This window comes from Oryza brachyantha, chromosome 6 (genome assembly GCF_000231095.2).
Source record: "Oryza brachyantha chromosome 6, ObraRS2, whole genome shotgun sequence".
NCBI classification, from domain to species: Eukaryota; Viridiplantae; Streptophyta; class Magnoliopsida; order Poales; family Poaceae; genus Oryza; species Oryza brachyantha.
In genome coordinates this window covers 10283824-10300827 of record NC_023168.2, presented here as the reverse complement: position 1 = coordinate 10300827, position 17004 = coordinate 10283824, and the positions used below count along the sequence as shown (strand labels likewise).

The window sequence follows — 17004 nt, the reverse complement described above, 5'->3', positions numbered from 1 at the left end:
ATTTAGCCAACCAATTGACACATGTTGCCTTAAGATTTGTCGCTGTTTCAGTTGGGAGGTATTGGATAGTCTTGATCCCTCCACTTATGGGGCAAATGAACGTTGATAAACCTGATGCCCAAAGCCTGCTAACATGTCGTACTGTTGAAGGCCAGTTGAGAGGCCCCACCCATGAAATGCTTCAAAGCGAAGAGATCCTCCACCTACGGTATTTAATGTTCGACGTGTGTAGTGTTAGGGATGTGTGGCATCTAACACCCTCTGTCCCACGCGACAACATTAAGTTCAAGCACATGTCACTCGTGGTATGTGTGGAAAACAGAGACATGCCCAGCCGGCTCCCCTCAAATTGTCATCATTGTCATGGCAGTTTGCAGCGGTTCATGGGCGATGTGGACCAGGCTTAATGGCCACCTACGATTCATCCTCACCGTCCAGGGGGCTACAAGCCTTATTGATGCGCTAAGGGTGCAGTCTACGAGGGCCAGCAGGTACACGTAAGTCTACCACCGGCATCCGGTACCATCAGTCAGATTGTATGTCCTGTCAATAGGCATGAAACACACGTATTAAATGGCCACCAAAGAAGGTGCAAGATGGGGGAAAAGGAGTGCCTGTAGGAGCAAGTTCCTCGGGCAGCAGCTGGGTTACTATGGTATCACCGTGGAGTAGGGTATTATGACTCCACTGCCCACATCTCTGTATGTTTTGTTTGTGTGTTTTCTCCATTCATTAACTTCACCACTCACTTTGTGGGCTGAATTTAAAAGGGGTCCCATGATCTCAACTTGAGGAATTAACACTGTAACTTGGTTGATCGATTCCTCCTCAAAGTTTAGAGGTAAAAATGCCCGTTGGCTAGCTCCAATTGGATTCTACTCGGAATCAGTTCCGAGAATACTTACCTAATGAGTCCTACAAAATATGTGAGTTCATATTACATATTCATGGAGACATGCATTGGCATGTGCATGATTACTACTCATGCCTGTTGCTGATGTAGTGGAAAACTCAAAAGTATGTACAACCCCGTACCAAATTATGTTTAAACATTGGCTTCACCTATAATTCTGTATTAACCATATGCTTAATCAGTTTTGCTTGTTCTTACCCAAAAATAGTTCACAATTCCTTATATGTACATGACATAAATCAACGAATTCAAAAACTATAAGTTTCTCAAATAAAATCCTGGAATATGACAAAAGGAAGCAATGACGTGCACTCCACCCACAGCCAAATATTTCTTGTAGTCATCTCAAATCAAAAAAATCTATTTTCATTGCTTTGAACCCCACAAGTCACCACTGTGGTCGATTTAATCTTGCGAATGTACCACAGAAGTCCGGTGATGCCAATGGCTGCTGACACTGAGAACACAACGCTTGCTGGAATAAAAGGACAACATCAATTCCAAATCTCGCTATTTTATCCAAAGAAAATGCAGTGATAATCTTAATTTAGACGAGAGCAAGATTGTAGACGTGGTGCTCACCGGCAACAACTCCAGCTGATGCATGATACGTGGAAACGGGACCACCTGTATACAGTGAACACAGAGATATTAACTGCATATAACATACATATTCCATTCTGACAGGATATGCTGTGAGGGAATACATTCGCGATGATAGAACCCATGTTTTAATTATATATCTAACTAAACGAGGAGTGGCATATCGACAAATGTCATTACAGTTACATCAACCACCAAACCCAAAGGATGTTTTCTATTTACATTCCAAAGAGCCGCTAGATGATCGGACTAGATAGGTGCAGGTAGTTTAACTCAGTTACACATGAATGTAAGACAAGTGGGAGACATATTTTTGCCTATATCCCTGCCAATGTGATATCCATCACATATGCACAAATCTATTTGGAAACAGAAAACAGACATCTGATCACATTGATGGATATCGCATGATAGTAAGTAACCATTTTTCCGTGTGCTCAAGTTTTCTTCCATTTTGCTAACATGTCTTTAGAGAGCAATAGATATCTTCCATCTTTCAAATATTCAATGAATAAGGTGGTGTTTGGATGGGGCTAAATTTTTTTTTCCATGTCATATCGGATGTTTGGACACTTATTATAAATATTAAACGTAAACTATTAATAAAACTCATTTATAATCTTGGACTAATTCGCGAGACGAATCTATTGAGCCTAATTAATCCATGATTAGTCTATGTGATGCTACAGTAAACATGCGCTAATTATGGATTAATTAGGCTTAAAAATTTTGTCACACGAATTAGCTCTGATTTGTATAATTAGTTTTATAATTAGTCTTCGTTTAATATTTATAATAAATATCGAAACGGATGTGACATAGGCAAAAGCTAAACAGCCCCTAAACTAGGTCGAATGTAGCTAGCTTTTATCGCATTTTTTTTCAGCTAATAAACCTATTTATCTAGCCTATCCGTTGGCAAAGCAAAGCGGACAAGGAGAACGACTAGTAAAGAGAGGGGTCCACATAGTTGCTAGATATGATCAATTCCACGATCAGCATAGTCTTTTATACAGCTTATACTCCCTCCATCTCATATTATATCAGATTTTGACTTTCTGTCGGTAATGTTTGACTACTCGTCTTATAAAAAAATTAAAAATATTATTATTTTTTGTTTATTATTATGTTTATTATTAAAACTAGTTTTTATTATTATGTTTATTATTAAAACTAGTGTAAGTATTACTTATAAATTTTTATATTTGCACTAAATTTTTGAATGACAAATATAATTTTTGAAGGACAACTGAACTTTAAAACTAGAAGGATCATGGCACCCTGGAAAGGAATGTCCAGCTGTAGCATCTCCTTCAACCACTCGACGACAAAAGTGACGTTAGCTCCTCTGTTTTATAATATAAGATGTTTGACTTTTTGCTTATAATGTTTAATTATTTGTCTTATTTAAAAAATTATGAAAATATCATTTATTTTGTTTGTGACTTACTTTATTATCAAAAGATACTTGTCTTTTTTTTATTTGTACTAAATTTTTCAATAAGACAAATAGTTAAACATCGTAACCAAAAAAAGTCAAACATGTTATATTATGAATGGAGGTAGTATATTATTTAAGCATTCACTGTACGGAGGCAATCTCGAACATTACCTATGATAATAAACCCGAAGGAAAGGAACAAGAAATGAATTGACTGCATTGAAAGTGGTATAGCTTGCTTGTTTAATTGTAACAACCCTTTCTAGCCATTGAACGGTCGGACCTTAGTTAAAGTTCATTTATGTATAGCTATACTAATTGAAGATGAGTTCCCACGTCAACTACAAATATCTAACCATTGAGTGGTCGCACCTTATATTATCCTACCTCTCTTTTATTACGTAAGATATTTGACTTTTTCAATTGCAATGTTTCACCATTCGTTTTATTCAAAAATTCAGTACAAATATAACATATAAAAATGACAAGTCATGATTAAAGTTATTTTGATAATAAAGTAAGTCACAAGCAAAATGAATGATATTCCCATAATTTATTAAATAAGATAAATGATCAAATATTGTAACCTAAAAAGTTAAATATCTTACATTATGAAATGGAGGGAGTACATTTTAGTTTACATCCAATGTCCTGACACTGGTACATAACCTTTCATCCGTAACGGGCTCCATATGCCTGGAATTAGTGGGCCATTATGGATGAGTCATATGTGACGGGCCAAAAATCGTCCAATTGAGATATAGTCGCACAAACATGTTAGATGGACAAAAAACTTAGGCCCATCATGGATGACACCTATGAGTGACGAGCCGTAGTTTAGGCCCAATTGAGATAACCTTATATATCTAAATCAGGCACCAAGTTAGTACCCGTCACAGAAGACTCTTATCTCTGACGGGCCTATATTATAGCCCGTCACGGAAGACTGTCATCTGTGACGAGCCATAAGTATGGCCCATCACGGATGACCATATGGCCCATCACGGATGAGTATTTTTAAATACTAAATAATTTTAAATGGAAAAATTATTGACAACAAAGTTGCATGAGTTACGAAGATTTACAACTTTTTTAGGTCATTTTCTATATAAATTTTTTTTAACAATTTGAATTTGAATTTAAAAATATGACAACTTTAAAATAACATTTTCAAATATTAAATTATTTCAACTAAAAAGATCATCAACAACAAAGTTGTATAACTCATCAAGATCTATAACTTTTATTTTTGTCATTTCTTCATCCGACAAAGTATTAGTAACATTGCTCACAAAATTGACATATATGTGTTATAGTTTATAAACCAGATGAGAGATATGTGAATTTTTTGAATAATCTTACCATCACTTTATCGTATGAAGAAATAACCAAAATAAAAGTTATAAATCTTGATGAGTTATACATCTTTGTTGTTGATGACATTTTTAGTTGAAATCATTTAGTATTTCAAAATATTGTTTTAAGTTGTCATATTTTCAAATATAAATTCAAACTGTTCAAAAACATATTGTATAGAGAAACGAACAAAATAAAAGTTTTATATATTGATGATTTATACAACTTTGTTGTTGATGACTTTTCTAGTTGAAATCATTTACTATTTGAAAAGTATTGTTTGAACTTGTTATATTTTTAAATTCAAATTCAAATTTATCAAAAAATGTTATATAGCAAAAAGACTAAATTGGAAGTTATATATCTTGATGAGTTATATGTCTTTGTTCATAACTTTTTCAGCTGAAATCATTTAGTATTTCGAAATATTGTTTGGAGTTGTCATATTTTTAAATTTAAATTCAAACAGTTCAAAAAAATTGTTGTATAGAAAAATGAACAAAACAAAAGTTATATATATTTGATGAGTTATACAACTTTGTTGTTAATGACTTTTTTAATTGAAATCATTTAGTATTTAAAAATATTATTTAAAGTTGTCATATTTTTAAATTCAAATTCAAATTCAAATTTTTCAAAAAAATTTATATAGCAAAAAGACAAAAGTAAAATTTATATGAAGTTGGTTTTGTTAAATATATTGATGGTTGTGTTTGTGAATGAGTGTTTATGAATTGGGGATGCTAGGATGTGACATCCTAGGGGTTAATAGGATTAATAGAATACTTATATTGACAAATTACAATTTCTTTCTCAGAAGCAATCTTCAAAGAACTATGAGGTTAAGGAAGGCACACGAGTGAGGGCAAATGCTAACTAAATATCCGCCTGAGATGACCAAAGACACACAAATGGTAAAATTTATTTATTTTGGATTATACTCATCTGTGATGGGCCACAATCTAGGCCCATCAGAGATAAGAGTCATCTGTGACGGGCTATAATATGGCATGATTGAGATAAGTGTCACCCATGACAGCCGGATACCCGATTGAGATATTTTCTCTCATCGCTTACTTTTGCTCAGTGAAAGATGGTCTGGCCAATAGAGATGATACTTTAAACCCGTTAGACATAACTGGTTCCGTTCTAGCGTAAGCCTCTTAAAGCCATATGCACGATTGTATTCAGCCGTACGTCTATATTTTTGAGGTGTGCATCCATTGTTGTTTTTGACTTTTTGCAGTGCCAACTATTTGTTCGGTTTCTGCGGATCGATTCAAACAAAATATGAAATTGCACCAGCCTATAAGTAATTTGTTCTTTAGCTTCTCCTGATGATTTTCTCCACGTACCTATTTGTATTCATGCTAAATATATTTTCAAACCAATAACTATTAAAAACTATATGCGTACATTTTTTCTAACAAACATTGTGCATTCTATAACTTCCAACTGTCTTAAGAAAATATCCAACTAATTAAATCAAAAGGCTTATAACTAAAAACAACAGATTATCACAGGTGAAAAGGTCCCTGTTCATTCTTTTATTATTTCAGTTTGGTTTTATTGGTTTCTTGAAATTTTGGTTTTCCAATTATGTAACCGAAATAATTAACCACGTGAATAAAGAACTAAACAATAAACTGACTAATTCAATTAGTTTTCTTTTTTTTAATCTTCTGTCTTTCGGTCTTTAGGTAATAAGCTATGCGCACTATTTTGATGTAAGAAATTTTGACTTCAGTGTCAAGATTTTTCTGATGTGAAGTTAATAATAATTTTACTTGGAACATTCTTTTTCTAACAATTTATAGAAAAAATTATGTGCATATACATTATCACAGTGTTTTAGGTACCTAAGGACTCAATTTAACAAGTTTAGAGATAGCTTGTGTACTTTAGTCAAAACTAAATTAAAATAGATTGATTAGGTTTCAAATTTCGTGAGCTTGGTTCTCGTTTCAGCCGTTGTCTAACTCCCCGTGGCCGTGTTCTAGGCAGGTTATGCACTTTCTCTGGGGTAAAGAAAACTCCTTATGTGTGAATTGATCAACAATAAAATTCTCGCAGATTACGCTGTATGTACGAAATGAATGTATGCACATGCCGATGCTGCAGTGAACTTGCTGCCCGCGGCTATGCTTCTTTGCAGGCCGCAACGATCAAGGTGTGCACGTACGGCTAGCAACAAAGACAGTGGCTGACCTACGTCTCGGTTCGGCTCGGGCACTAGTGCCTTTCCTTGGTTATTGGAAGATGATTTTCATTCGTATTTTCATTTAAACTTATATGTTTATAGAGTAATATATCTAACACTATCTTCCTTTCATATATACTATACATTTTCTAACATTATCTAGATTTACATATAAATAAATATATATATATTAATTAATATAGACATATATACAACTAATATATATTAATCAATACATAAATAAAACGAATAGAGCATAACTCTATTTTTTTACTTTTAAAAAAATATTGATGAGTATTTAGATAACATACAGGAAATGATTTGATATCCCATCAAGCAACGTAAATACTTTTATGCATTTTTAGCTTTTATTTCAGTGGGCTAGCCAATCAAAAATAGTTTGTCCATTTAGGACAGGAGTAAACATAACTAGCAATTTATTCATCTAAGTTTAAAGGTTTATAATTCTCATCAAGAAGAAGAGCTAAGAACTCGGGGGCCTCAGACACCCAATTAGAAGAAAACTTGCTAGCAATTCCTTCCTTCGCTAGCCGATGTGCCATCATGTTTGCCTATCACTTGACGTCGGAAACAAATACCGAAATACATACCATAACTCCGTAGGTGAGCGAGTACAATGGACGAAATCGCGCACAGAAACAACACTATTTGATATTTCAATATTTATTATAATAACTCATATAATGCGCGCATGTTGGCGAATAGTTAAGAAAAGTCTTAACATCATTAGCATAATGTACATGTCATAACGATAATCTGCAGATAAATACTGATTCAACAAGGGGAAAGTAGCGCGCGCGCACCTGCACAGTCCGTGGTGGAGTTCCTACCGTCGTCGCAGATGCAGACGAAGTCCCTCGTCGCCGGGTCGAACCCGCACGTGCCACCGGCCCCGCGCCGCCGGTCCTCGCACTGCAAGCACCGCGTCGTGACGGGGATCTCGAAGTCCACCCGCACGCCGTACGCCGGCACCTGGTCATAGGGCGGGAACTTGTCCCCGACCGCGCGCCAGTACACGCTGGTGTACGACTCGCAGTGTCGCAGCATCAGGCGCAGCGACTCCGCCGCGCGGGGTCGGTACGCGCAGCAGCTCATGTTGTTCTCCTCCAGCGCGCCCCGGCACCCGGGCAGGTTCCGGCATAGGTACCCCGCGCTGTCGCACGCCGAGTCGCACCGCTCCGGGTACCGGTCACACACCGCCGGCCGTGGCGCCACGATGACGCGCTCCTCGTCGCAGTCGAAGAAGAGGTAGTCGTTCCTCGGTGACAGCGAGAAGCGGGTGCTGGTGTCCAGGCTGAAGGGCGCGGCGCGGACGGAGGTGAACGGCCGCTCGCACGTCCACATTGAGGGGTCCGTCACGACGAGGTGCGGGTCTGCGTAGTCGGCAGCGACGACCGGGTACGTGCCGGACGGCGTGCGGAGCCGGAGCGTGGCATTGTCGGCGCAGGTCAGCATGTTGCGGTAGTACGGACTGCCGCACCCGTCGTCGATGCTCAGGGGATAGCGCACCGGGATGCCACCGCAGCTCTCGCGGCAGAGCCCACCGGCGAGGGGGCTGCCTGACGTTGACACAATTACAAGGATCATCAAGACATGGAGATGGAGATGAATCTCCATTCGTTTGAGTGGTGCAGTGCAATAGGGGGAGTGACTGACAGACTTAAAGCTTTGCTATATATGCTGCCTAGCTATTTGCTTGCCTGCGTGTGAGAACCAATTATTAATAAATTAAGGAGTGGTCAGCAATGGCTAGGTAGCTCAAGGGTTCGGCTTACTGCTTTTGCACTTTGGCTTTGGTGCTTTAATGCTTTGAGCTTTCACTTTCCTCGGGTTAGTGTGTCTAGTTTAATCCATTCGTCGCCGGTGTCCAATGGTCGGCTACGTATCACCGAAGCAAGGAATAGCACAAGAACTTGCTTACTTTTCTTAACGAATGATCTCTCTTGCTTGAAGAGAATGATTGTGTCCACATGTTTTTTTGCTTCTGCTGATGCGCCATTGCGCGCCCCTTCCGCAGAGTCCGACGTTCGAATGGTGAATAATCCTCAGTCAAAAAACCAAATAATCAAGTCAAATTTAAGGTTTAAAATCTAAATTTTGACTTATAAAAAAAACATAGACCAAAAGATGGGGCTGTTATATCTACATTAGTCTGGCTTTTCAATAGACTAGACCCACAATGAGCGACGAAGATACAGTGTGCATGCGGTTGCCACGCACCCAGTCCAGAAAATTTTTTAGTTAGAGTTATCTATTTTTACCATATATGCACCCCTCTTAATCCAATCCCAGCCACCGGTAGCAGTCTAAACTCAGTTCAAAATACTAAAAAATAAGTGAAAGACACCCATTTATATTTTGTTTTAGCTCCGCCCCGGCCACACATATGGCATCTTCGATTCCAGATTAGCTACAGTCACAGTCTCCCTAGGACAGAGATTGGACAGTCTAAACTGGCATGTACAATGTTCAGTACACTGTAGCTTATTTTATTGTTGGAGGTATTAGTGTAGCGACAAATATGAAACGTTGATTTTTAAAATAGACGACTAAATATGTGTGCAGTCCTTAAGGTGTAGTCACCATAGGACTGCACTTGATCTCAATTGAGTATCTTCACTATACTAGCTTCTATCCTTGATATTTTTTTCAAAAGCGACGAGAAGAGAATCATTAAAGTAACACAGTGTGCATTAACACAGTGTGTACATTAATACATCTATTCGGAAGGCTTCATGTAAAAGGGGAAGAGACGCTCCTTTTGTGCAAAAGTTTTACTCCATCAGTTCTCTAATAATTAACACTATCAGTTTAAACTTTAACAACTTATATTTTTATAAAGAATTATAAATTCTTAAAAAGTAGATTATATTATTAAAGTGTATAGAGTCATTAATATAACAATACAACTTTCATATTCACCATATAATCATTTAAAAATAATTTGCAGATAAATGAATCGTGCCGCAGTCAACAATATTATTTATCTGAAAGAACGGAGGGAGTAAAATTAAAAAGATATATACCTGCACTAATCAATGTTAAAAATATAAGCATACGTAGATTTAATTTATTCTATAAATAATTTATGCCATTGAACATGCAAAGTAATATAATCATCTAATGCAATTAATATATACATGTAAATTATCGCACTTCGACGTACGAATATAAAAGTAACATTACTAAAACATACCTAAAACATACCGATAATTCAGAACTGGATTATAAACTAGAGCATTCATAGCAATTGTCGCACGAACTTTGTGTAACAGCACATCTTGACGATGCTGCATCGCAGGGAAGAAGGAACACGAGTTGTGGTGCATGAACTGAGAGCAATCACAGGTAGTGCTTCCAAAAAATGTATTCACTGTCTCTTGGTATATGACGTACGTCAAAGACAACGGTTACGAAGACCTGCTGTCTCGATCTGTAGATGCACACTGATTGGCGGGAAGGAGTAGACAACGTTCGACGATGCAGTACAGAGGGGCAGCAAATCCTATTTGTATTTCGCTTATACTGCATGGAAGTGTCGACTCGATATTTTTACAGAGATCAAGATGCATATGAGGATGTCTGAATTATCTCTATAACTCGTAACTGAACTGAATAAGTCATGGGTAACCCATCCGAACTCCACACAAAATAAACAAGAATTCCAAAACAAACGATAGATAATTGCAACAAAACAAAAATGTAAAAGAAATTTGGCATTGTGCAAGCATGAGTAACCCATTTTATCGGACCATTCACATGCATGTTGCGTTCGCGTCCCTCCTACGCCTAGCGAGGCGAGGTGTAGATGAGCGCACATGTGGTTATCTGGTTCTCTCTGGCACCATCGCTCAAATGACTAGGATACCACTCTCGCTTATAAGGAGGTCTCTATCTCCTAAAATAAGCAATGTGGAACTAAAGTTCACATGCATACGTTCCATTAGGTGGGTTTTTGAGATTTGTTTTATATGAATTATTTCTCCTATGAGCTAATTCCTAAACTACAATTCCAACAATCCCCCGTCAAAACTTAAATACCCATAGAGATTTGCTTGTTTTTAATATATTCTTTATATACCAGTGTTTTGATGGAGACTGGTTAAGGTTGAACATCCATCTAAAACTCCAAGCTATATTTACTTGAATTGCAAGTTTTGTGGAAGCAAGATTTACTTGAAGCCTTAACTGAAGCTATGTCTTTAGAAGCTTACTCCACTGTTGGAGCGTAAAGGTCATACTCCATCGTATTATTATAGGTTTTCTAGGAGATTCGCCCAAAATATACTTAGACCGCAACTAACTATGAAGCTCATATAGGTGTATTCTTTCAAGAATGTTCTAGAAAATAACACCTTTGCTATTTGAAGACAACATAGTACATTAAGACAATTGTCAATCTATCTTACAACCAAAGAGAGTACATGCATCTTTACTAATAGATGGTTAAATGTATTCTCCTCTAGTTAACTAATCGCTTGTTCTCCACAAGTTCTACTTCACGATATCTCCGATCACATAGCATGGGTTCCCAACATAGCTTAATCTACATGTATGGGTCTCGTCCCCATCTCCTTATTTATTATGTATGACATTTCGAGATAGTCCCTTTGTGAAAGGATATTCAGGTTTCTAGCCATTTGAACATAATCCAAACTTGTTATTGTGAAATTTCTCAACTTTCTTATGGACTACAAGTGTCTCTTCACATGTCTATATGAATTTATGTTATCCTCGGAACTATTCACTTTGGCAATAACAGTTTGACTGTCACAATTTATAAGAATAGATAGCATGTGTGTTTCAACTAGAGGAAAATCTATTAATAGATATCGCAGCCATTCCGCCTCAATAGTAGCAATATCTAGTATCGTAAGCTCTATTTTCATTGTTGATATTGTCAATATGGTTTGTTTGCATGGCCTTCATGAAATATTAACACCACCTAGTGTGAAAGCATATCCATTGATGGCTTTGATCTCATCCGCATCAGAGATCCAATTAGAATCACTGGTGCTAATGTATCACTGAAAGAAAAATAAAACAAATATATGGGGTCCATGCTCCATCATTGAAATTGTAAATTTTCAATGCACCCACATGTTAGTGGGGCCACTCCCTCTCATCACTCCAGTGCTCCCTCTCTCTCTCTCTCTAGACTTCATTCTTCCTCTTCCCACCTCTCACCTGTATCCTCTCCCTATGTTGGCGGTGAGCTCGAGCTCAAGTATCAAAGGGCAAAGGCATTTAAAATTATGGCGCAAAGCTCCTACATGAGGTTCAAGTAGTATGGCGAGAACAGTGGTGACCCGTGATGCTTGCAGCACTACCGACCTAGAGAGGAGCTTGAGGCAGGACAAGGCTCTTAGCAGTCGACGATGGCTCCACCGTTTCCAGAAGACCGGCGATGGGATTGGATGGCATGGCTCTAATGCAGCGCTGCCGGCCAACATGAAACTCGCACCGCTGGATCTACACCTCCCTCCCCAGCGCACACTAGATCCAAATGCGATCATGCAAGTGAAGGCGAGGATCACTAGCCTCTATCGCCTCTTGCTTCATTCGTGCACACAAGTGGGTGGGAGAGCTTGAGCTTGAGCTTCCCAATCCCCATACCCATCTTGCCACCACTGTTGCCATCTAAAGGTTCCACCATTACATGTAGGTGTTGCCGCAACCTATTGTGGACCTTGCTAAGTGTTGACGCTGAAAATAACAATCAATGGTCACACACGTAGGCCTGGAAATCAATCTTAGACCAGTCCAGTGCAGGACCTAATTCTTAGAAATACTAGGCGTGCCAGTCAGTTTGATCCTGTAATTGACAAGATATAGCATGGGAAATAGTTAACCCTGAAACCGCTATCGGCAGGACAGCCCATACCGCCCCAGTGTCACACCCGGAGTTTTGTCCTAAGCCTAAAATCGTAAAAAGAAATCCGTAAATAACAATTGGCTTAATTAACTCAGGAAAAATCCCTTTAAAAGAACTTAATTTAATAAAATCGAGGTTCGCAAATCGATTAACTAGATTTAAACTCAAATTGCAGAAGTACAAAATTTGGCCAAATAAATTAATTTAAAACTCGGCAAAAGTGCGGCTTTCCTTTTTCCCTCCCTTTTCCTTTCTTTCTCCCTTCCTTCTCAAATTGGGCCGAAGTCCAATTTTCCTCCCCTTCCTTTTCTTTTTCCTTTTTCTTTTTCCTCTCCTCCTTCCCGGGCCGGCCCAGCCGAGCGGGCCCATCTCCCCGCTCGGCCGGACCAGCCAAGCCGGCCTCCCGCTCCTTCCCGTGCGCGCGCGCCTCCTCCCTCCCGGCCGGGCTGCCTCGACCCAGCTCGCGCACCCACGCTCGCCCGCGAAGTCCGCGCCGCCTCCCTCCGCCTTTGCGCCGCTGACAGGCGGGGCCCACCTGTCAGCGACTGCGCCAGCGATCGTGCCCGCGCCAGCCGAGTCCGAGCCCGCGCCGCTGCCGCGTCGCAACCGCCGCTGCCTAGTCCGCCGCGTCACCGACTCGGTCTCCACCTGCCGCCCCGCCCTAGCCGGCCTCCCCGCACTATAAATCCCCACCGCCGCCGCGCCGCCGCCCACTTTTCCCTCTCCGCCCGAAGCTCTCGCCGCCGCCGCGCTGTCCTCCTCCGCCGCCGATCGATCTCGCGTCTCGCCGCCGGTCGCCACCGCGGAGCGCTGTCACCACCTCCGCCCCGCCTTCGCCGTCTGGTTGCCGCCGCTGTTGTCGCCGGTGTGCATCCCCAGCGCCGCGCATCCTCTCGCCACCCGGTCGCCGCCGCGCCCGACCTCCTCACCGTCGCCGATCGATCTCCGCCGCCATCGCCGATCGACCGCGCCTACCCGCGTCACCACCTCCGCCTCGACCTCGCCGACTCACCCGCACGGTCGCCGCCGCCGGTGAGCGTCTCCTTCCTCCTCCCCTCTCTCTTTTCCTTCCCGGCCGACCGCCACCGAGCCGCACGTCGTCACCGGACGTGTGCGGTGCGCGTCGTCGCCGCCGCCCGCCGCTGTCGTCGTTGCGTTCGCGACGCCGTCGTCAAGCCGCCGCCACCCGCGCCTGTGCGCGCCCACGCTCGTCGCCTGGTCGTCGTCGCCGCGCCAATCCGTCGCCGCCACTTTGCCCGGTTGCGCCGCGTGCGTCGCCGCCTTGGTCGTGCGTCGCACGCCGTCGCCGTCGCGCCGTCACCGCCGTGCCGCGCGCCGCCGCTGTCGCCACCGCCGGCTGCCGCCGTCGGCCGCGCTGCTCTCCCCGCTCCCCAGCTCTCTCTCCCTCTGACCGACGGGTCCCACCCATCAGCCCCCGCCGCGCCCCTCCTCCCTCCCTCCTCCCGTGGGGCCCCACTGTTAGCCTCTCCTCTCCCCCTCTCTCCCACCGACCGGTGGCCCCCACCCGTCAGCGCCTCCTCTCTCCTCGCTGACGTCAGCAGCCCCATTAATTGCGCAATAATTGATTTAGGACTTTTCTGTTTAGTCTAAAAACCCAGAAAACTTCTAAAATTCATAAGTAATTCATCTAGTCTCCGTTTAGGTCCATTCAAATTTCATTAAATTCATAAAATTATCAAGAATCCATTAAAAATACTTTCTTTTGCTGTTTCAGTAGAGTTATTCCTGTTTTATTTATTTTTGTGCTTTGTCGCTTAGATTCGGACCCCGCCGAAGAGCCGGTTTACTTCGAGATCGTCGCCGAAGTTCCCCAGGGGCCAGAGCAAGGCAAGTGGCACTCATCTTTGATCATGTTGAACCCGTTATTGCAAATTTCCCCGCTTTCTTTATTCAAATATGCATTGTCTTAATTGAAGTATTTATGGTATTTATTTTCTTCGGGTAAACCTTGTTATTATGCCGTTGATCATCCAACTTTATTCATTGCTAGACCAAGGGTAACTTGATTAGAGTTAGGCCTAGGTTAATGCTTAGCCGTGCTTAGAACAAGTAGCTCATGGGATCACATTTAATCATGCTTAGTTCTAAATAGCGGTAATAATGATTCATTACCCGGTTCGGGTTAATGTCAACTAAAATATTGATAATGGTGGGCTGTGGGTGCATGATTTTGAGAGTCGCACCCATGGCAATTAAGGATAGGTTCACGGGAAACCCTGGAAGTAATTAAGTGCTAACCACATGCCGAAATGGGTAAGGTGGGATTTGAAGCATGGCTTCGAACTATTTGACGTACCAAGGCAAGGGTAGGCGTGATGGAGTATGGACGGGCAATCGTGGTGTAACGAAAGCCTCTGCTGCTTCCAGATCTACCAAGGCACAAGAGGGGACTGCCCGACTTGGTGTAAAAGAGGGGGTGAAACCTGAAGTGCGGTGCGATTAAATAGGGAGGGTTATGTGACGGGTCCTATCACGGTCTCCTTTCTGGTATACCATGGTGGTATGTCGGCGCACGTTCAAGTGTAGTGGAGTCGTGTCTTATGGGTACAGTAGTACACCTCTCATCAGAGTATAATCTATTCGAATAGCCGTGCCCACGGTTATGGGCGAACTCCCAGCTTCACTGTGATTAGTGAACCTTTAATAACTTGAGTAAACTGGTTTTCACTCGGGACTACTGCAACGTGGTGTAACGTTGAGTAGTGGTTGGGCCTGTCGCAACGTGGTGTAACGTTGGACAGTGTTGTGGTATTTTAGAACTGTTATTTACTTATCCTTTAATGTATTCATTTACCTTTATTCATTTTAATCTCTGTTATTTGTTTAACCGCTGCTTTACTGCAACTAACCCTAGCCTGCCCTTGATAATCCCTATGCATCATTTATTACCCTCTTTTCCGTGTTACTTGTTGAGTACGGTGGTTTGTACTCAGCCTTGCTCAATTTCCTCCTTCAGAGTTAGGAGTTGAGTCTGGTGGAGAAGACTCTCTGGAGTGAGCTGGTCTACCGTCGAAGCTTTGCTTGTGGACTGGAGCTGTACCCGCTGGAGCTAGTCTACCTTTCTTTCCGCTGCATTTTAGTTAGAATAAGTGTTATCTTCCGCTGTTGCTAAGAATGATGGTTATGTAATCAACATTGTCTTTTTGTGTACCCTGGCTGGTCCTGGACAAGGATTTTAATACACAATTAAGTTCAGAAATTCGTGTGAGGAATTTCTGGGCGTGACAAGTTGGTATCAGAGCCTCCTTTGACCGTAGGATCAGCCCAATCGAAACCCTAAGAGCCCTCTGCTTTTCATGTTTGTACATCGTTTGCGAAAATTAGAGTGCTTTGAAAATGGGTTAGTGCTTTTCAAAAGCGTGAGTCATTTAAAAAGACCAAAACCCCTTTGGTTGAAAAGCGTGAGTAAATCGATTTACGGGTAAAACTTTATTTACTTTATTTCTTTTATGATTTATTTATCTTGAAACAAAATTTTGCATCCATTGATTCCAAATCCTTGTGTTCTTTAGATGGCTGACCACCCCTTGTATCATCGTGGACTCGGAATGGCTGGATTCGTGGCAGAGTTGGCAAGAGTCTCATTCACGGTAGGATACCCCTATGAGCCAGAGTACACCACGATCCACCCTCTCGAAGGCGAGTTTCCCCACCGTGTCAGGTTGGAGCTACACGGAATCCCCGGTTACCTCCTTAACTTGGAAGCAGAAGGAGTCGGAGGCTCGCATGAGCATGCCTGCCAGGAGGCCGCTTACAGTCTGATGACAACGCTCAGGGCCAGGCACGACCTGACGTTTCGGCATTCAGCATACCGGTATCACCCTGGTCGTGGACCCAATTCCATGGTTAGTAGGTTTCGGTCTTCCCGGAGTGAGCAAGACCCTACCTTCGGTAGGATGTGCACGGTGCTGCAGGGCCTCGACCAGATGAATCACGACCTCCATGAAGCGTCCATGGCCTTCAACGATGCCAAGCTCACTCAGATCGTCCGTCTGCAGGATGAGATCGACCGTTTGAAGAAGGAGAACGCCAGGCTCAAAGGACTCCTAGAGCCCGGTGGTGCAAGGCTTCGCACCATGGCAAGGAAGCGAACCCGTGGGTCGCCAAGAGTTCAGTCTTACCCCGGTGCCCCGGATGAACCAAGACCACTGATGCAGATGATACCAACCTCTCCAACCCCAGTGCCCGAGGAAGGTGTCTCCCCTTTCAACGCTGCAAGAAACCGCCACGGGACCGTCACAGTCTCCAGCAGCAATGAGTCCGCTTCTGGTGAAGATGAAGATGGTCTCCCCAGCAACTCTAGGAGCCGATCCGAAGACGAGGAAGAAGATCCGTCTCCTGCCGTCGACTGTCGCTCTCCTTCCATGCCCTAGACGTTACCTTTAGCTTCGTTCTTAGTCGTTGTGTGCTAGTTTTGGTGTGTTAGGCTTGCTTCGCTTGGGGCTAGTGGTGAACCATAGCAGTAGTGGGGTTATAGTCGTACCGCCAGGAGTTGTGTGCTTTTTAAGTGTGTTTCTTAAGCAAGATAATTACAGTTCATGTCACGCCCAGAAATTTACACCAAATTTCTGAAC

At 42.1% G+C, this 17004-nt stretch overlaps 1 protein-coding gene across 1 annotated transcript; it reads right to left on the bottom strand.

Annotated features, from left to right (window-relative positions):
• Positions 1-1069: 1069 nt before the first annotated feature.
• Positions 1070-8167, bottom strand: LOC102718746. The gene is made up of 3 exons (XM_040525540.1): positions 7338-8167; positions 1496-1540; positions 1070-1388 (listed from the first exon to the last, which is right to left on the bottom strand). The coding sequence occupies exons 1-3, from the start codon at positions 8149-8151 to the stop codon at positions 1264-1266; spliced, it is 984 nt and encodes a 327-aa protein (XP_040381474.1). The 5' UTR covers positions 8152-8167; the 3' UTR covers positions 1070-1263.
• Between the last annotated feature and the right edge of the window lie 8837 nt (positions 8168-17004).